The following is a 26,504-nucleotide window of genomic DNA, read 5'->3' on the forward strand; positions in this document are numbered from 1 at the left end:
ACAAGCTATAAGAAACCATAAACTCACTGAATAAATCCACAGTAATTGGTTAATAATTGATGAAAATTGATTTCCATTTTCAGTTGAGATATTTACAGACAAATGTTAATGTAATAGAAACTTTCATTTATTTCATGAACTAAATATACTAAGAGACATATTATTACATACAGATGGATGTTTTTAAGCATTTTATTATGTATGCATGTATATACAATTCAAATTTAATAATAAAAAAATCTTTATTAATTAATCCCGAAGGAAAAATTAAATGTTGTTCTAGTACCTGGGGGTCAGAAGATTTCTGATTAACTAAACAAATTCAATGTTATGTCTTTTAATACACATTAACATGAATCCAACAGGTAATAAATTTATAAAAGAAGGAATAAAATAATATATTTCAGTTATAAAATCACTTTCAGAGAACAGAGATCTGTTAGTTGTGTTAAAAGTTTTGCATTTTATGCTGCTCATATTGATAATTATCCAATTAGTCTCTATCCTTATTAGATTTCTGGCATGTTTGGCATCATGCAGCATCTCACATAATTAGAAAAAAATTAACTTTTTTTAATTTAGAAAATTATTTAGTTTGTTTCTAGAATGTTTCATCTCAGCTTTAAGCGTTTGGATGAAAAAGCAACATGTTCTGGAGCAAATCAGCACTGAATTAATCTGATAATTTTTCTTTTTCCAAATTAATATGCATTTTTTTTGTTTTAACTTGAGAAAACCATTTGGACCTGCAGACTCAAACTCTGTGGATCAAAGTAACGAACTCTGACGCACGGATTTTGCTAAATGAGTGTAAAATGGGCTTATGCAAGCAGAGCTGTCCTCCATTCAGAGGAAAAACCAACAAAGGGCGAAGCGGCCGCTCTGCCTGATGGAGCTGAAAGAGATTTTCTCTGCAGCGCGTTTGTTCTTCCACGCTGCAGCTTTTCTAGTTCACTGGCTGCTCAGAAATTAACCGCCGACTCTGAGGTCCCCTTCAGTTCAGATTTTACTGTAACCTACAGTAAAAAATACACAATAAAAGGTGTTTTTAAAGATTTTTACATGTTTCTGTTGTAAAGGAAAGAAGAAAAAGTCGTTTCTTTGGTTTCTGAGGGTTTAATTAGTGATTAAATTAACTTTTTAATCCAGTTTCTTTACTGTTGAGCTTCACAACTTCTGAACCAGACAATGAAACCAATTAAATTAATCGTTAACTGGAGTAAACAAACTCTAGGAAGTGACAGAAATTACAAAAATGTAGAATGTAAGAATTTTTGGATTGTCAAAAGTCAAACTTTTTATACTTTGGACTCTCAGAAAATTTTGATATTTTTTTTTTCTCAGATAATTCTCACATTTTCAGGTTTTTCTGGAAAATTTCTAAGATTTCTATCTTTTTTTTTTCATTTTAAACCTCAGAAATTTCCTTTTTTCCATCTCAGATTAATCTAAAAAATTTTGATTGATTTCTCGCAAATTTTTGTCTTTTCGTACCTACAATGTTTCTATTTTTCCCTAGAAATTTTCTGAGACTATTCTCAACATTTTTTAGTTTCTTCTTTCAAATTTTTAACGTTTGAAACTCAGAAATTTCCAGGATTTTTTCTAGAAAATTTCTGAGATTTGAAAATTTCGGAGTTTTTTTTTTCTAGCTACTTTTCAGCTTTTTGATAAATTTATGAGGTAAATCTAAAAATGTCTGAATTTTTGGGGGGGAGAAATTTAATCCTTTTTCTCTAGTGGTTCTAACAGTCGGTTGTAAGTATCGTAAGTGAAAAGAGATCGGTGCATCTGTAGACACACCGCGCTAAAAGAATGCTACATTAATGCATTTTAGACATAAAACGTTTATTTTCTTATTCAGAAAAATAAGGTGAATTATTTATTTGCATTTCTTGCATGTTTTTAATATTATGCAAAATAAACTTAAGTGGTTAAGTGAAAAATTTGCAGGATGTTCCAGTTATTTGTTTTGGTTTGTGCTGCTAGCATTTCAAAGATACTAGCGGAAAAGTTTCCAGAGGTCATCATCAATATTTCAAAGCAAAAGCAGTGAAACTTTCTGCTGCACACATTCGAAGAAGATGTGAATGCTAAAGCTAGTTAGCATAGCCACAGATGCCGGCGGATAATAAACAGTTTTTCTGTAACTGTGAGTTGTTTCTCTGCCATTAGCACATTTAGCAGTGAGTACATGAGGGTGATTGACAGCGCGAAGCCCCGCCTCCGGGCTCTGTTTTTGGGTGGGGAGCGGTTTATTTCTTCAGACGCTAATAGCAGCTCAGGGAGGAGGTGGATCTGTTCACAAGCAGTTTAACAAATAAAAACAATTCTTTATAAAAGCTACACACTGCAGCTTTAAGAACCGATGAAACGACTAAACTGAGATGAAGTTAGTTTATAACATTATGCTTCATCAACAATGTGTTGGAGAGGTGATGAATGAAGAGAGCAGTTCAATAAATGAAAATACAAACTTATAAAAAGACACTTATGGAATAGGGACAGATATATTTAGGGCACAAACATTCATTCCTTCATTTGCTGCACGTTTTACTTTGGTGAAACTCGGCGTTTACGTTGCATCAAACGGAAAATTCAAACTGCTGTTTGTGATTCGAAGGTCAGATTTATCTTAAATAAATCAGCGTTTAAAAGTCACAAAGTTTTACGTGTAAATTCGGTTTTCCTGGCCGGCTTCTTTCAGTCCTTCTTTTGCTTCGTCTACTTGAAGTGCTGGTCTGCCAGGTTGGCCGGTTTGGTGCCGGGAGAGGACGGGGAACCAAGAGCGACCTCCATCAGCAGCCCCCTGGTTCCCATGGCAACCGGGAGCCCTGGAAATGCAGGGACATGTAATTACGCCGTAAAGTGACTAAAATGCCCCCAACAGGAGCCGTAATCACCCAAACTCAGCCAGTTAAATTATCCATCCATCCATTTTCTTTACACCCTTGTCCCTCAGTGGGGTCAGGAGGTGCTGGTGCCTCTCCAGCTAACGCTCAGGGCGAGAGGCGGGGTCACCCTGGACAGGTCACCAGTCTGTCGCAGGGCAACACAGAGACACACAACCATGCACACACACACTCACACCTAGTGGCAATTTGGTGACAGTCGTGTTTTTGGACTGTGGGAGGAAACCGGAGTACCTGGAGAAAACCCACCATGCACAGGGAGAACATGGAGACTCCATGCAGAAAGACCGGGAATCGAACCCAGAACCTTCTTGCTGCAAGGCAACAGCTCTACCAACTGCGCCACTGTGCAGCCCAGTTAAATTATATCTGACAAATTTAAATTTTACACAGTGGAAAATATTAAGTTTTTTTTCTAGAAAACCTCTGAGATTGATTTTAAAATGTCAGGGTTTTTTTTTTTTAGCATTTTTCTTTGTTTTGACTTTTCAAGCTCAGAAATGTTAGTTTTTTCTAGAACATTCCTGAGATAAACCTCAACATTTCCAGGTTTTTTAATGGAAATTTGCTCCTTTTTTCTGCCTATAATGCGTCTATAAGCCGTTGTTATGTTGCGTAGTAAAATGCTTGTCGGGTTAAAGCAGGAGTGAATGTTTTACCAGGAGGAGTCCCCATCCTGATCCAGAGGAGGATCTGCCTCATGACAGAATCGTTCTGCTGGAACGTCGGGTTCATCCCGTCTGGACTTGAGGGAACACCTGGAAATAAATCCCTCCACGTTAGCATTTTGTTCCAAACTCGTTTCACGGTCTCTGTGCCTCCTAAAGTTTCCATCAGTCGTCGCTCTCATGCGCCGCGCCTGTGTGATCATGTGCTGCCGGAGTGAACGGGCCGTGAACAGGACCGGAGCCAGAACTTTTCTTAATGTCGGCTCGTGTATCAGGCTTGGCTCGGCCCCGGTGAACCCGTCCCTCCTGCCCAGGCTGGACGCTGAATCTGCCCAGTTATCTGCTGAGCAAAAGCCTCCGCACCCGGCATCTGCTCCGTGTAGCTGCTGTGTTTCTACGCAAACAGAGCAAAACAAGTCCAAGGCCATTCAGGTCACTGCCAGGTCTCTGGTGAATATTCCAGAACTTCTGGTTTCTCTGTCTCTGCTGGGACATTGTGTGCTGGTACGGAGTAACTGGGCCTGCATGGTTGAAATGAGCAAAACCAGTTTGGTTTGAAGTTGTTATCTTTAGACCTAAAGAGGAACGATCCGGAGTCGGCACACAGCTTCAGTTGTTACAGCTGGATGCCAGAGACCAGTTGAACCTTTACAGTCACATAAAGTCAGTTTCAAAGTCCTTCAGTGGTTCTGGGTGCAGCGCCCCCGCAGGCCAGGAGGGGAACAGGTGGAGCAACAAGCTGGTTACAACGAGCTGTACTGTTGTAACCAATCAGAAAATTTTACTGCAGTAGCCACCGTTCAACCCAAAGAGGGCAGCACTGAGATGGTTTTTGCACAAATTGCACAGAAACGTAAAGATAGCAGCGTTAATGTCCAATTTAGACACTTTATCAAAAACAGTAGATTTGCGTTTTGGTTGCTCTGTAATGACAAAAGGTTTATTTCTCCATTTCTGCTTTCCTCTCTGGAAACCAGATCCTGGCTGATGGAGACCCAGTCACGTCTTCCTGGTGTTTGGATCTAATCAGTTTTTCTGTTTTTAAATGTTCTGCTTGGATCATAGAAGTAAAAATTTAAAGTTTTCCACCGGTTCGTCCAGCACTTTAAACCCAAATGAGGTAATTTATTTACTGTCTGCATGCGGGTTCACTGATCAGGAGCAAAGGTTCTGATTTTCCAATCGTTACTCAAGCATGAAGAAAGCCAGAGCTCACATCGCGAACATTTATCTCTTGTCTGAATGTAAAGCTTCTGGAAGCCGTGTTTGTGTCGGGGTTTTGTCGTACTTCTGTAGAAGTGGTTCCGGGCGAGCAGGCAGGCTGGAGAGTTGACGCTGGTCATGATGCTGCAGACATTCGCAGACTGTTGGGCCTCCCGGGTCAGCACCCTGAAGACGGGGAGAGACGGAGAAAATTTACTGCTAATGTGGCCGCCGTGACACAGATTATGCTCCTCAGTGTTTCCAAGTCATCTACAGATCATCATTAGCATAACAGCAGCCATTTTATTTTATATGTGATCGGATTCAAACAGGCGCCGAGTGTCTCTGCTGCCACCTTCAGCTCGTTCTGGGCGCATTAAGCATTTTGTTCAGCGGCTCGAGGTACGATACTCAACAACACACCCAGAAAACACCTAGATGCACAAAAAAAAACCACAAAAATGCCGAATTTTGTTTTTCTGCAGACATTTTTACAAAACAACAAAAGCGCAGAGACGTGGAGAAAACGCACAAAGACACAGAAAACAACGAAACACACAGAAAATGTGGAAACACAAATAGGTGCAGAAAATCCACAGGAGTGCAAAGAAACCAACAAAATGTGAAGATAATGCCGAAATGTACAAAAAAAAATGCAAAAACGAGCAGACAGGCGAAGAAAACTGCGATGTGCATTAAACAATGAGATGCACAGAAAATGCAAATCAAACAAAACATACATTTATAGAAGTTATGGGAAAAAACTAGGGCTGTGTAATAATATCAATTTTGCAATATATATCGATATTTTCTTTCCTAGAAAAAAATCGATATTCATCCGCAAGTATCGTAACATCCAACTGTCTCCTTGTTCACTCACTGCTTGCTTCGCCAGGAGAGTGATTCGGTCATCAGGCTTAGAGTGATTCCTTCAGATGTTAAGTGTTAAAAAGATATCAAACTATTCAGAGCAGGTACTTTGTGCACTTTATCTACTTTACAAATGCATGTAAGCTACAGTTTGTACTGCTTCAATTTAAAGAAACATGTTTTCTCACCACTTCTTTGATTCATTTTGTCCAGCTTTAAGTCTGTGTCCAACCAGAGCCAGGTATTGTATAGTTGGTGCTTTTAATCAGTTTTCAGTTAAATTAATTCAATCCAACTCTATAACAGCCACAAAATGTCACCAAAATCACTCTGTCCCTCTAAAATCCTTCAGAAAATCGCAAAAGTGTATTGAATTGTATTGTTTGCTGAATATCGCAATATATATCGTATCGTGAGCAGAATATCGTATATCGTATCGTGAGACTATTGTATCACTACAGCCCTAGGAAAAACGTCATGCTGCACTCGCAGATTATTTCACTTATAACTGCAACGTTTACATCAATATTAATGAATTATTCCCCATTTCTTGCTGAAAAGTTGCTCTTTAGCTTCGTCTCATTTCACCTGTACTGAAACAGAGAAACTGGACGTTTCTGCACTGTGGTTATGTGGAACTTAGAAAGTGTTCAGGGCAGGAAGTGATGATCTGATCTCACCTGAAAGTCCAAACAGACGAGAAGCAAACAGGGGAAACGATTCGCTCCAGGTCAAACGGGAACAGTTTGCTCTGCTGCTGCTATTATTAGCTGCAGCGCCGTTTATTTTGCCACATCGCTGTTTGTTGTTCTGATCTTTCGCCCTTTCTGTGGACCGAACCGCACGCAGCCACTGCATGACTGAACAGAAACACATCCACTTCCTCAGCGCTCTCCGGCCGCGGCGTTTGCAGGAATGTCTGTGAGGAACTGCTGATCTGGGGTCAAAGTTCACACAACATGCGGATTCTGTTTGCTTAGGTTCGGCCAGACATTCAGTGCCGAGCAGCCGGCTTTAGATAAGGAACTTTTTCTGGTAACGTTTGTTTTGGTGACGAAAGCGTGATTATTTTTGTTGGATAACATCACTGAGAAACACCTTTAATAACCTCCAATGAAAGACATTTTAAAAAATAAGCCTCAAATACACGAAGCTGGTTCTGATACCGATTGTTTTTGTCTGTAAAGTGACTAAATGTAGCCACAAAAAACTTAATAAATAGTATAAATTAATGATTTTCCTTTTGTTGTGCATCTGGGTCAGCTTTAAGATCTCCACAGGTTTCGTGACCTTTGCCCTGCAGTCGTGCAGATGAACCCAGTCCATTTAACAAATCTGCTAAATCTGAGATGATTCCGCTGCAGTTTCATCAAAATGCCTCCGTTCAGTCAAATCAGAGCCGTGTTTGAATGAAAAAGGCTCAGACACAAAGCCCGGCGCTGATGTCCTGCTGAGACCTACATCTGAAGGGATGTACGTAGGTCAGAGGTCACTGGGGTAAAAATAGAAACTTTTTTTCCACTGGCATGAGAGAGCAGAACCATAGCAGCTGTTTCATATCAGCACTCGGCTGTCGCCGTCATCCGTCCTGCTGCACATTTTCACTTTGGTGTTTTAGTTGAAATGACTAAATGTTTCTGTTGTCTGAAGCTTCATCCAGATCCCCAAACCACCAGAACTGAAGCTTGAAGCTAAATATTTAAGCTGGAGCTAAACGTTTAGCTTGCTGGTGACATTTTTAGCATAATTTGTAGCTAAATAATTAGCTTCAAACTAAATATTCACCAGCTTAGCTAGCTAGTAAACATTTGCTAGCTAAATATTTAGTTCGGAGCTAAGTATTTAGCTAGCTGACTAAACATTTGATTTGGCAGTGTTTGGTTACTGTGGACGCAGGTTGCTATGGAGACGGATGCAGGCTGAAGGAGAGACGTTACTGAACGATTAATCATTCTGATCCCTTTTACTGATTTTTCTGCTACTTCGGCAATAAGAAATGTTAACAGTGTATTTTGAACTCCTACTTTATCTACACTGTGTCTGCAGAACCAAAACAAGTCTAATTTTGAATTAATTGTATTTTTTTTAAGTAAGGGTAGTAAATAATTAGCTGATACATGTTGTTAATCACTTATTGAGCTAATCGCAGCACATCTCGTGTTTGATGGGAAGAGGTTGGGTAAAAAAAAACAAGTTTGCGGTAATCTGTGTAACGGCACAAATCCCAAGAAGATTTGCTCAGTCAGCAAACAGCAAAACAATTAAAGGCTTAGAAAGGAGCCGGGCAAGAAAAGCAAGCCATAAACACTTTGACCTCCGATCAAATCTCACTGAACATGAAGTCAGGCAGTTAACGCTTCACCATTCACCGACCACATCAGATTTGGTCGGGAAAAATTACAGGAATTTTCTGTAGCTGCATTTTTCAGCTGCTGCACATAAAAAGCCAAAACGGTTTATTAAAACACAGAGAGCAGGATCTGGTCCTCAGTGCTTCTGCCGTATCTGATAAGAAACCACAGCATGTTGACAACAACAAATCTGTCCATGGATCCATGAAAAACTAACAAGATCGAGTCTAAAATGGTGCAGAAGTATGGAGATAAATTAAAGTCAGTTTGCTTAAAGAGTTGAAGCTTTTTCCAGTTTCAAATCTTTACTTTCAACTTTTAAACAACTTCTTTTAGTTAATTCAGATTCTAAACATTCAGTTTTGATTTTTTTCCCCAGTTTTTTTACTTTTCCAGTTTTAAATCTTTTTAACTTGATTTTTTCCAGCTTCAAACATTTTTTTCAAGTTTCAATTTTTTTTAGTTTCAAAACTTTTCAGTTAAATTTTTTTTCTATTTCAAGCATTTTTTTTTTCCAATTCCAGAATAATTTCTCAGTTAAAATTTTTTTTTTTTTTCAATTTACATTTTTGTTCTTTTTGCACAAACTGGCCCCAATTTAGCTCCATACAAAAACATTGATTCTCTTTTAAAATGCTGTAAATGTTTTTTTGTTAATCTGACCTCTGACTGAAATCACTCGATGGGGTTTTTAATCTCATAAATTCATCTCATGAAGCTGATAGGGTTTATAAAACATGACTCAGGTTAAAGGTCGGAGGAAAACGGTGAATGTTTTAGTCAGAGGTGTTGAAACGGAGGTCTAGCTGCTTGTTTCTGTTATTTTGCGTCACATTGACTCTTCACTGCGTCGTGTTGCTTCTATTTTAACGCAGCGCTCCACGCGGAGCGCTTTGCTTGCCGAGACATTTGCAACAGGTGACGCTCGCGCTTCAGGCGGCTGCAAACCAAGAACTAGGTGAGCAAAAAATAAATTCTAGGTCAGATACGTTTCTGCCTCTTGATGCGATTTATCAATGTAATACTTCTGTATTCTTTAAAGCAAAAAGCACAGGAGCATTATGTTAGCTCCTACAGTTAAATTTCTGCAAACACAACAGAATCATCGGCATGGAAAGAAACATTCCCACCTTTTTCAGGCAGTTTTCTGGGATCCTGCAGGACAGGAAGAAATGACTCCAGAGGAAACAAAAACGAGTTAAAATCTGAAATCTAAGCTGTGCAGGTCAGAGAGGATCAGCAGGAAGATGCAGGATCCTGAGGAAAGCTGGTTATTTTCTGCCTGGGTGTTTTAATTTTCCTCCCCGGAGCAGCGAGGTGCGTCTCCTCCCCTCCCCACAACACAGACTCAGACATGATCAGGAGGCCGGACGCTTTTCATGCGCCTCTTCCTCGTCGTCTTGAACCTCAGAGTTTCACTCACAGCAGTGCTGCTCAGGCCTGGATGAGCACAAAGAGACAAAACTCTCAGATCATCCCTCTGTACCAAAACAGCAGCATGAAAACGTATCATTAGTTCATATGAAATGTAGCAGCAGCTCTGATTTTACAGCTCATTGCAGCAGTAAATATGGCCGCCGTTTGTAAAGTCAACAAATAAATTATTGAGAAAAAAATGGGGGATTGTTTTTCAAAGCCATATTTTCACCGTCACAGTTGCAAACTAAATATTTAGCCTCAAACTAAACAGCAGAGCAAAACATTTAGTTTAAGGCTAAATGCTTAGCTTCTTAACTAAATATTTAACTTCAAACTACATACTTAATTTGAGGCTAAATATTTAGTTTGAAGCTAACTATTAGCTTTCTAATTAAATATTTACCTTCAAACTAAATATTTACCTTCAAACTAAATATTTAGCTTCAAACTAAATATTTAGTTTGTAGCTAAATGTTTAGTTTGGGACTAAATATTTAGCTTATTAGCAGGATGAATGGATGCTAGAGGAATTTGAAGCTACATATTTAGCTTGCTAACATTTATCAAGCTAATATTTAGCCTGTTTTAAATAATTCTTTAGAAAAAGGGACATTTATGTATGAATAAAAAGCAAGGTAAAAATTTAACTGTCCGAAATGAAACTGTATTTATATGTGTAAAACGTCACAAACGGGACTCCATTAATGTAAAAAACTTATGTCATAGTTTTACACACAGAGTGTAAAACTATCTAACAATTAATATATTAGAAATGAACATTTTCTGGTTTTGTGCTGTGTTATATTACAAAGAAAGATGAATTATCATCTGAACAACAAAAGCTAAACAGTGAGAGTTGAACCTGATGGTGCAGAATAACTAGTGTAGTATTCAGGTTGACATGGAGCAGGAAGCAGCTGTGGCCTGATCTCATTAATGAACTTTAGTCTGTACAAAGGTCACGCTGCACAAAGGTGACGGGAACTTTACAGGAAATCCAAATAAGGCCGCTAGGAGGCGACATTCTGCTTAAATGATCCTTCCGGAAATGTCTGAGGGTTTAAACCGGAAAAGGTTTTCATGTTGATGAATGGAGACACTTTGAGGCAAACAGATCTGGATGATTAAAAATTACAGCCTGTTTATGGACACAAACATTAATAACAGTCAGTAATACTTTCCATTGAAGTTTAAATCAGCAAGAAGGCAAAATAATGTGGAGAAATAGTTTTTTTTTTTAATGTTGAGTTGTTTCAGGAAATTATAAACAGAAAATATTTTACCTGTAGAAAAAACTGTCAGTGTTTTCTGTCTGAGGAAGCAGAGATTGGGTTTCCCTGATAGACGAATCGACCGTATAACCTTGAATATAACAGTATAACCATCCAGTTCTGGGAACTTTCAGAACTGGACCGACGGACCTACCTACCTACCTAACTAACTAACTATCTACCTACCTAACTATCTACCTACCTAACTATCTACCTACCTTCCTTCCTTCCTTCCTTGTATTGCTAACGGTTGGTATCTCTGTTTGCAGATGATATTGTGATTAATGTTGAAGCCTGGCAGCAAATGGCAGAGAGCCTGGATGGAAATGGAACCGATTTGGAGTAAAAAAGAACAAAAGCCAGTAAATCCAGGTGTTTAAATGGCAGACAGGTGGATCAGTGATTTATAACCGTAGAAGAGTTTAAGACAAACCAACAGATCAATAAAAGAGTTTAACTGGTGAACAAAGCCGATGAAACTTTGTGGTATTCTTGTTCAGAGTTCAGAGGTCATTTCCCCTGACAGCTGTGGTGATGAATGGGTTCAGGTCAGGATACCGGGTACCGGAGCCGACATCACAAAGGTTCTGCCTCGTTCATGGGCCGCTCACTCCCAGAACACGTGATGAGACAGGCAGGACGGCGGCGCAGCCTGGAAACTTTACAGACGCCAAACAAAACCGACCAAGAACCAAAAGAAATCCGCTTTTAATTTCCGACATGAAACTAAAACCACAGGCTGCATGTCTGGATGCTGAGACGATATTTACATTTCCTTAGAATAACAGTAAAAGATGGAGAGACGAGCCTCTGTCTTTAAAGGACGCCATATTGGATGAATCGGTATTAATTTAACAACTTTTAGTCGTATAGTCTGATTAGTTTCTATGCCAGAAACATCAGCTGAAAGAAGTATGGAAGACAATTACTGCCACTGGAAAATAAAAGAATTCTGACTTTCTTATCCTGATTTCTGACTTTTTCTCAGAAATCATTTTAATCTCAGAATTTTTAAATTATTCTCAAAATTCTGACAAATTACACAATTCAGTTCTTCTCATAATGCACAAACTTTCTCTACTTAAAATTCCAACTTTAATCTCAGAATTCTGTCATTTTTAGCAGATTTGTGACCTCAATCTTATGAGATCAAAAATCACAATTCTGAGATCAAAGTCAGATTTCCTTATTTTGTTTTATGGCCCTAATCTTCCCCCATACAGAGGTGTCTCTACCTACCGTTGGTGTTTGTAGGTTATTAATACGGGCTTCGTGTTTAAATGCTCCTACAGGGTGAACTGGGTGTCGCGACTCAGCAGACTCCAGTTTCACGCGGCGGCCTCTGCTGGCGCTGAGCCCAAACATCTGGAAAGATGCTGATGCAGCACAAAGTCTGGTCTGAGCAGGCAGGTTGATTTTTACGCAGCGATACTTTCTGGACTGTTCTGGAGCAGCTGAATGGGAAAACAAATGGCAGAAAAATACCAGAGTTCTGGTTTAGGAAGCGCTGAGGTTCAGGATTAGCTTAGATTAAATAAACATTTATGTTGAGTCAGTGTCGCATAGTGATGTTACTTATTATTGGTATTTAAAAGTATTTTGTCTAATTTGATGTTTTTGACTTCCATGTTTGGATTTAGTTTTTTTATTGTACGTATTGTAAAAATGTTGAAATTGTATATTTACTGTGTATTTTTTCGTAATAAAGGATTTAAAAAGCCGCGTTGAGTTTCCCCAGCATGGGAAAGTCAGAATAAAGAGGAGTGCCTCGGTTAGATTTTGAATTCGGTCGGGGACAGAGTGAGGGCGTAACGTGAAACACGTCTGACCCATTTAACTCCTGAGGCAGAAAGAAGTAGCTGCTGATGTCTGGGAAACATTTTATCCCCTCCTGTTTCTCTTCTGTTAAAAAAAAACTGCATTCACACAAAATATCCACAAACCAGAAAATACGGCACTGTGGCTCTCAGAAATCTTCTCATCCCTGATAAGAATGTCTGGTTTCTTTTCATCTTTTCAACATTTTTCTGTATAACTTCACATCTGCTGCACAAATCTACATTTTTAAGTGGGAACATAAAAAAGAAAAGGTAAAAGTCCAAATGAGAGCAATCTTCACTGCTGATGACCTAATGATCTGATTCAGGTGGTAAAGAGGATCGTACTGTGAGATTAGGACGCCCCCTGCTGGCCGACTGTGAACATTAAACCAAATGATAATTAAATTTTTATTGTTTATTCATACTTTGCTTTTCCTCACAAATGTCAACTAAAAGCACTTAAAAATTTATTTAATTGATCCTACTCATCAAACAAACTTTATTAGTGTAAAAATGTATTATTGTATTACTTTGACTTTCAGAATTAAAAAATAAAAAGTCTGAAACTGAAAAAATCTACATTTAAACTGATCAAGATGACTATTCAAAGTTTTTATCAGCAGTGAAACAACTGAAACAGAACCTGTCTGCCAACATGAAGTAGGCCACGAAATCTGAAAACGAAGCAAATTGTGACTAAATATAAAGAGATTCAAGAAGATATCAATAAAATCTGTCTGTAAAATCAAGATTCAACAATGAGAAAGAGTTTGTGACCTGGAAGCAAAGCCCCGCCCCCTGGCATGTATTTAAAGTGGGCGGGGCCAGGAGACGCTGGGGGCGTGGCCAAGTGCAGCGCTAAACGTGGGTGTGGTCAGGTCAACAACTTTTTTACTTTGTTTAGCAGCTTTTCAGACCTTCTAGCAACTTAAAGTTAAATTTCTACTGTGTGACAAACATCAAGCTGGAACAAAAAGGAAAATTAAACTGCAGTAGCCACCATTCAACCCAAAGAGGGCAGCACTGAGACGGTTTTGCATTATTATTATTATTATTTTACATAAAAATGTCAACATTTGCACAGAAACATAAATATAGAGCTCTAAATTACAAATTTAGACATTTTCTCTTAAAAAAAAGTTGATCTGGGGTTTAGTTACTCTTGTTGGAGCTACATCCAGAATGATCCAGAATGATCCAGAATGATCCAGAATGATCCAGATTTCACCAGCGAGTTCAACTCTGAATGGCACAAAATGAAGCTTTGGAAAAATTTGGACTCAAGTCTGGTTGCTTTAAAACTGGCTGCAACTCAGATTGTCTTGGTATTAAAATTAATTTCACACTCTGGAAGTTGTAATATTCTCTAAAACCTTTCAGTGAGACTTGAACATGAGCTACAGAGTATTTACAGTTTCCTCTGTAGGAACGAAGACACAAAGAGAAATAAATTCCATCTGGACGACACGCGTCATATTGCACATTTTAAACATCTCCACTAGTAGTGTAAAAGTTTATTAATAATATTCAGCAGCCTTTTCAGCAAAGTTTAGATCAGCGGCGTCCAAACTTTACATTTGGGCCGTAAAAGTCAAGATGAAGCTATTCTAAGGTTCACAACATTTTTAGTATTTTAATTGTAAAAACTATTTTGTTTTTTTATTTTCGCCTGCTAAATAAATTATAAAATCAACTCATATTTTAATGTAACTCTACAGTGATTGTCAGATTTCTGTTGACAATTATTACAGAGTTTAAATGAAAAAAAAGGATCTCGCATGTTTGCCATATTTGAAACAACAAACCATATTTCAGATTCATATTTTTCTAGATTTGTTTTTGTCTTTAGTTTTCATTTTGCCAGGTTTACTAAATGGTCAGGCCCAAGCCTGGTCAGTGGATGTTTTTGTACCTGTTACTAATAAATGACATTAAATTCCAGGAAAGTGAAGCAAAAACATGGGTGAATACTGTGTGTTGCCCTTAACTTTTTCCATTTTAAGATCTTAATTGTATCTTCCTTTAAAAAAAAAACAAAAAAAAAACTGCCTTAGTAAAAACTTCAAATTTAGAGTATTCTTGAATAATAATCAAGGACCGCCCAAAATTGTTCTGAGGGCCACAAATGGCCCCCGGGCCGTTCTTTGGACACCCCTGGTTCAGATTCTGTTCTTGTCGTGATGATGTGAAGCGTCTTTAAAGCTGTAAAAGCGGCCGGTCCAGTCCCCGTTTTGGCCGGGAAACTACCGTATTTCACTTCTCTGCCACAGCAGCGGCCATGTTTGTGTCCAGGTCACTGCTCCCTGCTGCCCCCTGGTGGCGACTCCAGCTCATAGCAGCTTCTCTCCAGCATGTCCCTGAGGTGTTTGAAGGCGGGCCTGTTCTCTGGCTGCTCCTGCCAGCATTTCAGCATGATGCCGTGGATGAAGCCGGGGCATTTGCTGGGCGCCTCCATCCGGTAGCCGCTCTTGACTTTGTTGTAAACTTCGCGGTTGTTGAAGCCTGAAGGGAGACAGAGAAGGAAGGAGAAAGCAGAAGTGGTGAGGATATGCGGCGTTTCTGCACGTCTGATTGCAGCAGAAGCCGTAAATAAAACGCCTTGCAGCAGCGGTGTGGTTTATTAGCGTGGAAACAAGGCAGTTCAAAGAGCTTCACAACATCAAACAGTCACAAATTTTACATTTCTTCAAATATTCTAGATTTGAAGTTTGTCAAAATATTTATTCTTCAAATTCTTTCTGTTGACTCAACAGTTGGTTCTGTTGGCTCTCGACTGTTGGCGGTTACCGTAGCAACCAGTAACTGACAGCTAGCTCCTCCCCCTTTTCTGTTGCCGTTGGTAACTGTCAGTGTCTTCACTGCAAAAACAAGCTGCTCTGTTTTACTGAAAAGTTACCTGTAGGTTAGGTTTTTTTTTGTCTTTTTTCAAATGTCCGAACACGTTTCCTCTGGAAATTAGTCTAAAAATACTTGGTAAGATTTTGTGTTTTTTGCAGTTTTCATAAATACTTTACTGATCCCAAAGAAAAATGAAGAGTAATTGTAGACTGGGAGGAAAGATAGTAGTTTTCTTTACAAGTATCATATTTTAACGTATATCTTCGACAAATTTATTCGTATGCAGAGTTTAATGTGTAAATTTGCTGTGTTTTTTTAAACCGTTGTAATAAATATTGTGCTTTTTAGCTGTATTTATTCACAACTCTCTAGTTCGTTTAGTTTTATTTGTTGTATTTTATTTCATGAATAAGATCTTAACCACCAGATTCATTTTCTCTTTTCTTATTTATGTTTTAATTTTTGGTACAAATTAATATTTCAGTTATCAGTTGTGTGACAGCCTTTGAATGTTACACATGTGATTTTATTTTCTGCATTTTTCATTGCTATTTATGTTAAAGATGACATTAAATATGTGGTTTAATGATATAAATTTATGTTAAATACCAAAATACGATGTTTTGCAGTTTTCTGGAAGTTTGTTCCAAATTTTTTGTGCAATAAATTAAGCAAATTTATTTTCCAAATGTCAAATTGTGCAACTACACGGTGAATGGAAAAGCAGCTAATGTCAGGACTGTAGAACCGGGTGGTGTCTCTGTCTTCCTGGTTTTATTCAGAACTGCAGCAGCAGCGATCTGGATCTTCTGATTGATTGTTTTAGTCACAGTAATCAATGGGACTGAAGACAAAAGCCTGGATGAGTTTCTCTGATGCTGAGACATCAGTCCTGGAAATATTCCTCAGGTGGCAGAAGGCCGACTTCGTAACCGTCTTTATGTGGCTCGAAGGTTCAGGTCAGAGGTCAACCTAATCTATAGTTTCTAACTGAAGCTGATTTGAGCAAAACTGCATGAAACCTGTGATGTTTTATAGCTTATGTGACGTGCAGGTGTTATTGGTTAATGTTAGTTTGCGGAACTGCCCTGTGGAACGGATGCAGCTTGTATTTCTTCACCCAAACATGCGATAGCCAATCACTTTCAACCACAGCGGCCGCTGAAATGAGCTCCACAGGCTTTCAGAGGTCAGTTTCACCACTAACCCTCTTCTGCTGAAACATCAAAACACATTTTAAAGCTTCAGGTGACGCAAACTACCAGAGGAATACGAGTTTCCATGATAAACAGCATTAAATTAGGGTCTGAGTTTCAGAAACATGTAAACCTTTTCAGGGTGTAAGTGATGAGTGAGAAAGACAAGCAGCAGAAAATATGGAGCAATTCAGGTCAAATTAGACCCACATGGAGACCAGCGATTAAATTATTGTGAAAAATGATCATATTTCCATTTTTCAACCATTTGAATAATAATCAAAGTTCGTCCTTTCAGAGATGAGTAAAACTTAAACTTCTGAAGATTATTTAAACTCCGAGACTGGAATACATTTTAAATACCCAAAGTAAATAAAAATAACAGATATTTCCTGTAAAAAAGTTATTATTTTTATTGAAGAACTTCATCGGGTTTTAAATCTGCAGTACGAAACTTTAAATGTTTTATGTATTTGTTCAAACTGTCACTTTGTCCTGACAGTAGAACATGAGACGGATAATCTGTGAGAAAAATCTGCCTGTGGCTCTACTGCCATCGGCAGAAATGCACCGCTCCTGCTCAGAAACAACCAATCAGAGCCAGTGCCACAGCGCTGTCAACCATGCTCATGTAAGCACAACTTCCTTCTTAACAAAATGAAAACAAAGACGGAGATTTTGGCGGTTGTAGGATTTCTCTTTTGTCTTTGGTAAAAAAAAAAAAACATTTGTCCAGCTAGCGCTAAGTTAACACTGTGTTTTGGTTGTATTTACCCAGAATGCCCTGCGCTGTAGTCCTGCTTTCGCAGCGGTTTCTGGTCTGCTTGACATTCACATGTGCCTTTGAATCGCACCAGAGTTCACTTCAGTCAGAGGCCGAGGTTTGCATGCGAACCAGAGTTGCTGTTTTGGTCACACCTGCCAAAAGGAACCGGACTTTCTACGCAAACGGACCGGAGTTGGATGAAAGCGACCCAAACAGGGCTGGATGTACCGTAAACATGAAAAAGCAGATTGCTGCACTAACCTGGGTATGGGACGCTTCCATAGGTCATAATCTCATAGAGCAAAACCCCAAAAGACCAAACGTCTGACTTGATGGAGAACTTCCCGTGGCTGATGGCTTCAGGCGCCGACCATTTGTAGGGAATCTTCTTCTCTTCCGAGATGTAAAACGGCTCCTGGACAAAAAACATTTCATCATCAAAGGCTGCACATTCAATTCAAACCAACCAACAAAACCCAGCTTCCTGTCGACCAGCGCACCTTGACGAGTCGTGCCAGCCCAAAGTCGGCCACCTTGCAGATGTAGTCTTCTCCTACTAGCACATTTCGAGCTGCCAGGTCTCTGTGGATGCTCTTCTGCTCTTCCAGGTACGACATCCCATCAGCCACCTGGGTTGCCATGTCAATCAGAGATGCAGCGTCTTGATTTTGTCCTTCTTTTCCTGAAACCAAAGCATGGTAATCCGGGTTTGATACTCTTCCAAAGACCCCAGGAACCTCCAACCGTTTTAAACAACGGCGCATTTTAAACGAGGTTCCTGGACGTCGGTTTACCTCTGAGGAACTGCAGCAGGCTGCCTTTCTCCATCAGCTCGGTGATGATGTAGTACGGCGACGATTCGGTGCAAATGGCGAACAGGGAGATCAGGTGACGGTGGTGGAGCCTCTTCAGGATTTCAACTTCCCTGTGAAACTCCGTGTTGTCCACAGAGTCTGGCGAAAAACAGAATTTCAAGGCAACAGATAAAAACAGACTGAAAGAAGGAACTGAGAAGCCAGACAGTGAAACTATCGTCTCTTTATTTATAGTTGTTCTCCCGGGTAGTTAAAACAATCTGCTGCCTCACCAAAAAACTGGCTGAATGCCTCCTTTGTTTAATTAGAACATAAATAAAATTAAAACACAAACCAGTAACTTTCTATTTAAGTTTCTGTTGTTTTTTTCCACTTCAAAATAAAACCATATTTATGAAAAATCTGATGTTTTTTTGTTTTAAAACTAAATTAGAAAATAGAAATGCCAAAACTACAAACATTTTATTTTTCCTAAATTAAAAATTTAAAGTAATATTTCACTTTATAATTGTATTTATAAAGTGAAATAATCTCCCATATGACACCATTTCTGGTGTTGCTTCATATTAAAAAAAACATTTTATTTTAGATTTAATAGTTGAATCAAAGATCAAACTGCAAATTTTTTAATATTTTAGATTTTTATGTTTTTTTCATTTAAGTATTAAAAGCAGAAAAAAAAATAAAAAATATTGCAGAACTATAAAAACCAAAGACACCAATTATTTTTAGCCATTTTGTTTCTGTTTTCTAAAACCCAGGGGATGTTTACAGAAACAAGAACCTGATTTTATTGATTTGGGAGGAGAATCGATCAGTTGGTCAGTTTCTGGGTGAGCAGCAGTGATTTTTGGTCGCCTGCTGTGTGAACGTAGCCTAACGGTGTTCAGACCTTTCAATCCCTTCACCACCTTTTCCTCCAACCTTTTTCCCAAAACCAGCCTTCAGTTTATCGGGTTTTTTGACTACATACCATTTTTCAGGACCTTAATGGCGACGTTGATGTGGTTCTTCCAGCGACCGCGGAAGACCTGCGAGAAACAGCCGTTGCCAAGTTGGTTCTCGATGGTGAACTCGCTTTTCGGGAGAACCCAGTCATCCAGTAAGTGGTTTATGTCTTCGATGTTTGGCTTTTTCTGGTACCGAAAACAGATATTTTTAGGAGACCGTCATGGCTGCAGCAGAAACGCTTTTGTTTCTCCTTTTTACCTTGTGGCATGGACTTCCCAGAGAGACGATGTCGTTCAGGCTGTGTTTGCAGTAATAGTTCACCAGGTCGGCCAGAGAACCGAACTGCTGAGTCTGCTCCACATAAAAACTCTCATCTTTGTGTTGGATCCGAAAGTGGCGGACTACATTGTTGGATTTCACTGCAGAAGGATTTAGACATAGTGAGACTGAAGCAGAAGTGGAAAGAATAAAAAAAAAACTTAAAAAAAACAGGATGTGAAAAAACAAGTGTGGTCTAAAGAAGGTGGGATGAGGCAGCTAACTAAAGAGCTAGCTGCGCTAACCCTAAAGCTCTAATTGTAAATATTAGTTACGCTGATGCTAAAGCGCTACACCAACATGGTATTTACCAGAAGCTAATGCTAATATCTGTCGTTTAAAGGCTGCAACCTTTGAGCACCAATTTAATTTTGACATAAGCTACATAATAATTCCCTTAAATAATTTTATGTCTATGTCTTGCTCTCTGCTGTTAGTTTGAAATAAAGTTATTAGGGGGAAAAAGAGAGAGAACAAGAAGAGAGGAAAAAATGCTGCGCAAACAATCTTCATCCACTTCAAAATAAGAGCAGATAGGCGTCTAATTGCTTGAAGAAATCTTAATAGTTGATAGCCAAAACTTCAACACAGATGTCAAACTATATTCAGCTGAAAGTTCACAAAACTTTAGAATTTATCCAGAAAAAGTAATTTAGGGGAAGCTAAATGTGCTAAATGCTAACGTTAGCATAAGTACTAAAGTGTTAATCAAAACATTTTCTCTGTTATCAGCAGAATTGTGAAAGGTTGATAATCAAAACTAATAATTTATTCAACTGAAAGCTTACAAAACATCCAAGTAAATTAGTTTTTTAGAATTTATCCTGTAGAATCACAGGAAGCTAAGTGCGCTAAAAGTTTTCAAAGCTAGCACAAATGCTAAAGCGCTAAACTAAAAATTTGCGCACTAGCTGCCTGCATGGATAAGAAGTACAGACCATCATCTGGAGCAGGAAAGAGCGTCAACCAGATAGCAACTAAGCTAATGGTCAGATTGCTAGCTGTAAAAACAAAAGCCCCGTTTTTCTTTTCTTACCTGAAAGAACGTATCCGACGCTTTCCCTCTCGCTTTTCCGAACAAGGAAAGAGGCTTCCTCGTTTGACGGCTCCATTAGGATGTTTTGGGCTTCAAAGCGACTCATCGTCCCGAAAAACCATCTGGATGGAGACAAAACCGAGTTTAGATCTTTACTAAATTAAAGTTATTATTCGCTGGTATGTAAATATAATTATATTACTGAAATAAAATGATCTCAAAGCAACATTATCACAATAATTACTGTCGTCCAGCAAAGTTTATCTGCAGTTCAGTTAGCATCAGTTCAGTGATGCTAATTTAGTGATGCTAACTTAGTGATGCTAACTAAACAGTGTAGGGCTGATCTGATGACTATTTATCAATTAATCCATTGATGACTCGACATCTAAAGTCCATCCATCCATTTTCTTTACACCCTTATCCCTCTGTGGGGTCAGGAGGTGTCGGAGCTGAAATACCATCTAAGGAGTGGTTCAGTGGTAGAATTCTCGCCTGCCACGCGGGAGGCCCGGGTTTGTTTCCCGGCCATTGGGAGGAGTTTGCCATATGTTTGCTAACGAATGCTGTACATATATCCCTATGAATACTTCGCCAAAAGGTACATTTAGAGCCACCCTTCAATTCTTCAATAGAGGGTTGCTGGTTCCTCTCCAGCTAGCTTACCGGGCGAGAGGCGGGGTCACCTGGACAGGTCACCAGTCTGTCGCAGGGCAACACAGAGACACACAGGATGCACACACACACATAATTTAGACAAACCAATTACCCCAGCAGTCATGTTTTTGGACCCAGAGAAAACCCACCATGCACAGGGAGAACATGCAAACTCCATGCAGAAAGACCCCAGGCCGGGAATCGAACCCAGAACCTTCCTTGCTGCAAGGCAACAGCTCTACCAACTGCGCCACTGTGCAGCCTGTCATCTAAAGTCATGCAAGTGGAAATTATTGAATTTATCATGAGATTAATTGATTTATTTCTTATTGTGACAGGGTTATTGACAATTATTTCAACAATCGATTGATCAAGATTAATCCGATTAATCGCTTCAGCTGCACCACAAAGCATTAATAACAACATCTGTCCACTAACTAAAATGTTTAGTTTTTCTGCTGAGCTCAGTATTTTGTAAATGCAACATATTTTTTTTTACAGTTTGTTGAAATGTTAAATTGAAATATTTCTGCCGGCTTGAAGATTCTTCCAATCGTCTGAAACGTGTTTTTAGCACAAACTAAACATTAACAACCAGTTTCACAAAGTTTCGGAACCTTTTCCAGGAACGCTCATTATACCCGCTTGTTTCTGGAAAAACCCGGTGACACACTTTCAGTTCTGGAGCCGTAAACCGCGAGCGATACCGACGTGAACAAAGGAACCGATCGCAGCAGCTGGGTTGGCATGAACTGCAGAGTAACTCATCAGACTGGAATCCCACTGGTATGAAAGGCATGACAGGCATTTTTTACAGTGTTCAACAGGAGGTTCAGTTAAAGGTTCTGCTCTAATGCCTTGGGGAAACATTTGGGTCACATTTTCATCAGATCTGAACCACTGTAAGGCTCTGAAAAGCCCAAATTAGCAAACAATTATGATTTAAAGATAGTTAAGCAGGTTAGAGAGCTGTAGCCATGGGAAAGTTGAGTGGAAGGAAAAAGTGAGGTTAAGAAAACAGAAAAGGTGTAAACCAGGGGTCCCCAAACCTTTTTCCTGTGAGGGCCACATAACTTCCCTTCTCTGCTGGGGGCCGGAGTCAGTTTGTAACAGAAAAGGTCTGACGATTGCAGGAGTGACTAAATGTAAAAATATATTGTTTTCCAGAAAGCACAATCAAATAACCCTCTCTGGGTTCTTCACAGAAAAAATTCAGGAAGGATTATAGTCCGTATTTTCCGAACTATGAGCCACACTGGACTGTAAGCCACAACCCCAAAGTTTTTTTTTAAAACCAACGTACACATATAAGCCGCAGATATCTCTGCTGCTCCAGGTTTTCTTCAACGATGCAGCAGCAGCAGATGGGGGCGGACACCCAAAAATATAGTCAATATCACATTTATTATGGTTGAAAAAGAAACAGTTGCCAAGTTTACATTTAACTGAACTGATTATGGTAGTTTCCAAAGGTAACTGTAACAGTAAAAGTGCTGATCCTTCGTGTTGCTACTAGCATGTGCTAAAAGAAAATGGGTTTCTTCTTCTTTAGATTTCAACAGCAGCTTGCATCCATTATGGTTGCACTACTGCCATCTACTGGATCCTAATATCTATACCTCAAATTCTCATCTCATAATGATCCCAGGATTATTTAAAAAGAAAGAAAAATCTTCTTTTTTCCCCACAATGCTATTTAACTGATCAACAATATTTTCAAATTTCAATTCCCTATTAAAACCTAATTCCGTTTTAATGGGCGCTTTCTTCTTTTATTTCCAATTTTGACCTCCAATGATTCACTTCCTGCTACAGAGCCCCCTGGTGGTTGAAGAAAAATCCACATATGAGCAGCTTATAGTCCGGAAAATACGGTATATGAAAAAAAATCTAAATCCTCTCTGTTGTTCAGGGGGCCAGACCAAATGTGGAGGGAGGCGGGCCGGATCCGGCCCGCGGGCCGTAGTTTGGGGACCACTGGTGTACACCTTTCATATCAGGAGTGTCCAGTTTGAAAGTAGTTTTCGGACATTTTAGGTCAGATTTGATCAATCAGAACTGGGAGCATTTTTAGGCGTTTGGCGTGAAAAACTTCAGGTCTGAATCCAACGGCTAAGCTACTTCCTGTTATATGGAAGCTACTTCCTGTTCTAAGGAAGCTACTTCCTGTTCTAAGGAAGCTACTTCAATCTCACATTATGATGGGGAACTTGGAGGCAGATTAGCATCAGGACTTTGCCTTCGGTCGCAGGTTATTAATTTACTGCCTTGCCGTCCCATCATGCTTTGCTCCGGGAGGGAAGGTGACAGCGATGCGACACCAGAAAGTATCGGCACCCTTAAAACTTTTCCCCAGTCTGAATGTTTTCTCTTCACAAAGAGTCAGAATATTGACAAACAGAGGAGGAAATGTCCGCCAAAAACATCTGAAAACTTTAGATTAATCTCAGAAATTTTCTAGAAAAACAAGGAAATTTTAAAAGTGGAAAAATTTGAAACTCGGAAAATTTCAAAACGTCCCTGAAATTTCCCTGAGTTTTTTTTCAAGCAAATTATTTTACTTTTAAAAGTCAGAAATCTTCCTGTTTTTTCTAGAAAAATTTAAAGACAGGAAATTTCTGACTTTGAAAAGTCAAAACGTTACTATAAAAATTTGAAATTTTCATATTAACATAAAAAATAAAAAAACAAGAAAATTTCTGAGTTTAAAAGTAAAAAATATATTTTCTCTTTTGAAAAGAGTTGGAAGTTTTTGAAACTCAGAAATTTTCTTAAATTTTCTATAGAATATTTCTGAGATTAATCTCAAAATCTATTTTTTTTCTAATTTTCAGGTTTTCAAACTCTTTAGTTTCCTGTTTTCTGATCAGAGGAAACATCTGGACTCAGAGGAACGACTGGAATAAATATTCATGGAGCTGTAAAGTTGTTTCCCTCTGGATGGAGGAATGAATGAATGAATGAATGAATGAATGAATGAATGTGGCTAACGTTGTGAAACCTGAAGCGAAGCAGCTGTAGATTAATAGCAAACTATAACGATGCTCAGATTAAATTACTGCTGGTCTGCAGGTTTCAGTTCCAGATTTTTAATCTGATTATATGATGAGATATAATCTGGTTTATTCTGGACAGATAATGAAGAAAATCCATTGTTATTATCCTGAGGGCTGAAGGGAGAGTTGGGTGGTAATTATTTAGTTATGCAAGTTTTTGGAAATATATTTTTTCTGCGCTGAACGTTTTACCTTTTTACCTTTTGTTGTTTTGTTAATATTCCTTTTAATTCATCTAAAGCACTTTGAACTGCCTGGTTGCTGAAAATTAACTATATAAATAAAATTACCTTAACTTATACTTTTACTTTGAGTAATTTTATATTTTACTCTGGAGTAAAATATCTGGATTTCTTCACCACATGCAGACACATATAAAGATTTAATAAAATGTTTTTTTTCTGATTTTTTTTTGTAATTTTATTCATATTAATTATTTTTACTTTTCGGTCTAATACCAATATTTCCTCATCACTTTACATTTTGGTCCGTCTGATTATTTGATTTTTAAGACACATTCTGGCAGTTTTTGTTCAAGTTTGATCCGTTTTTAACTGAATTGATTTGGGAAAATGTTTATTTTGCAATCATGTCATTTATATGAATTATTTTCATTTTGGTGTTTAAAATACCAAAACGTCCAAATAACGTTTCCGTTCATCACGTAATTGTTAAATATCAACATACTGATGTTTCGATCAGTCAGCACTTGCAGTGACGCACAAAATGAGGAAAGCGCTGTTTGCGGGCGTCGTGTTAGAGGGGCGCCAGAAAACAGTGGAAAAGTTTTTCCTATTTTCTGTACTTAACAGCTGTTGGCGCGTTGAAACCATCAGAAAGTTGCGGCTTGAGAAAACTTTTTACTTGAATCGTTTCTTGGACTTTTACTCTTCCTCCAGCCTTCAGGCCGTCAGCCGTCATTCTTCCCGTGGGTGGCGTGGAAAGTACTCACGGCTGCATCTGCAGGGACTCCGCTCTGGCCAGGTAGTTGTGGGGAACTATCCCGGTGCCCAGGATGCGCCCGTTCTTCTCGATCTTCCTGGCCGTCCACCAGTCTCCGTTGCGGCACATGACCTCCAGCAGGTCCCCCACCTGGAAGGACAGCTCGTCCCGGTGCCGGGCGTCGAACGGCCAGATCCCGGTGTAGATGGCGTTTTCCGACGGCCGGTCCGGCGGCGGAGGGGCCGGCGGGCTGACCGAGGGTCTGTTACCGCCAGCATCCACCTTGTTATTCCCGTGGTTCGGTTCGTCGTCTCCCTGGTTCGGTTTCTCCGGGAGGAGCCGCCGCACACACGCCGACAGACAGTCACACATCGCTGCTGAGGAAGCGGCCCGGAGCCGCTCGGCGCCCCGCGGTGAGCCGCACCTGACGGACAGGTAGGCAGAAACTCCTCGGAATGCGTCGCTGTTCCGGTTTGGTCGGTCCTGAGTGACACCAGCATGATTCAGAGAACTTCCTGAAGGGCAGCAGTAAATGAAACCCCGCCTATGATGACGGGAGGAATCAGAAATAAATCCCGCTGCGATGCGTGACGTGGAGAAGCTGCGTGTTCAAAACGAACTGCGACGAGTTATTATTCACTATTAACAGATTACAATAACTTCTGCTTAATAAAGGGATTTTCTATTGAGTGTTTGTGAAGTTACACTGTTAAAAATGAACAGTAATAGTTTGGTTTATTTATTCATGAGAGGAAAAATGTGGCCCGCGGGCCATTTGTGTCCCCGGGAGGAATTTAAGAAGTCCCCTAAGCAAAGTAAATGCTGATTCAGATAGTTACTTTTAAATAGCTAAAGGTGACATTTTCACCCAATAAACACCATAAAATATCTAATTTTAGGTACAAAATAAAATATTAGTTTTAAAAACGTTTTATGATCTGAAATATTTGAGGAAAATGAAAAACAATAAATCTGCAAGAGCTGAATCCATTTGAACAGATTCTTCCTCCTGCTGCACATAAATCATAATCTGCTCAACAAAACATTTTGTTTGAGTTTCATCTCCCTGCTGTTTGCATTTCTTCACTATCTGGGTCAGTTTGTGTAAACAAACTATTTCTAGATTATTACTTTACGGCCCTGAACGGAGCAAGAAGCCAAACGACCGACAGACTTTTGTTCCTCACGTTTTTATCTTTAGATTAACTCCACATTAGACCAAACGGATCTAACTAATCTAATCCGCTGCAGTTTATATTGTCGGAAATGTACAGAAATTATTTGGGTTATTTGTTTCAAAGTCACATTTTCAGTCAGTCAGTTACAAATAAAATATTTAAATAGCAAGCTAAATATTTAGCTTCAAGCTACATATTGTGTTAGCAAGCTAGTTAGGTTAGTTTACAAACTATGTA

General features: G+C 39.1%; 1 protein-coding gene and 1 long non-coding RNA gene across 2 annotated transcripts; both read right to left on the bottom strand.

Moving 5' to 3' along the window:
* Positions 1 to 176: 176 nt before the first annotated feature.
* Positions 177 to 9,366, bottom strand: LOC145552309 (uncharacterized). The gene is made up of 4 exons (XR_014088305.1): positions 9,135 to 9,366; positions 4,869 to 4,969; positions 3,572 to 3,670; positions 177 to 2,834 (listed from the first exon to the last, which is right to left on the bottom strand). It is a non-coding gene; the product is annotated as an uncharacterized LOC145552309 (long non-coding RNA).
* Positions 9,367 to 13,558: 4,192 nt separating this feature from the next.
* Positions 13,559 to 25,637, bottom strand: LOC103461925 (protein-tyrosine kinase 6). Its single transcript, XM_081609342.1, has 8 exons — positions 25,100 to 25,637; positions 20,435 to 20,556; positions 19,339 to 19,499; positions 19,103 to 19,265; positions 18,109 to 18,267; positions 17,815 to 17,996; positions 17,576 to 17,729; positions 13,559 to 15,016 (listed from the first exon to the last, which is right to left on the bottom strand). Exons 1-8 carry the CDS (start codon positions 25,459 to 25,461, stop codon positions 14,808 to 14,810), a joined length of 1,512 nt encoding a protein of 503 aa, XP_081465468.1. The 5' UTR covers positions 25,462 to 25,637; the 3' UTR covers positions 13,559 to 14,807.
* Positions 25,638 to 26,504: the final 867 nt, after the last annotated feature.

This window comes from Poecilia reticulata, chromosome 7, assembly GCF_904066995.2.
Source record: "Poecilia reticulata chromosome 7, P_reticulata-male-v2, whole genome shotgun sequence".
NCBI classification, from domain to species: domain Eukaryota; kingdom Metazoa; phylum Chordata; class Actinopteri; order Cyprinodontiformes; family Poeciliidae; genus Poecilia; species Poecilia reticulata.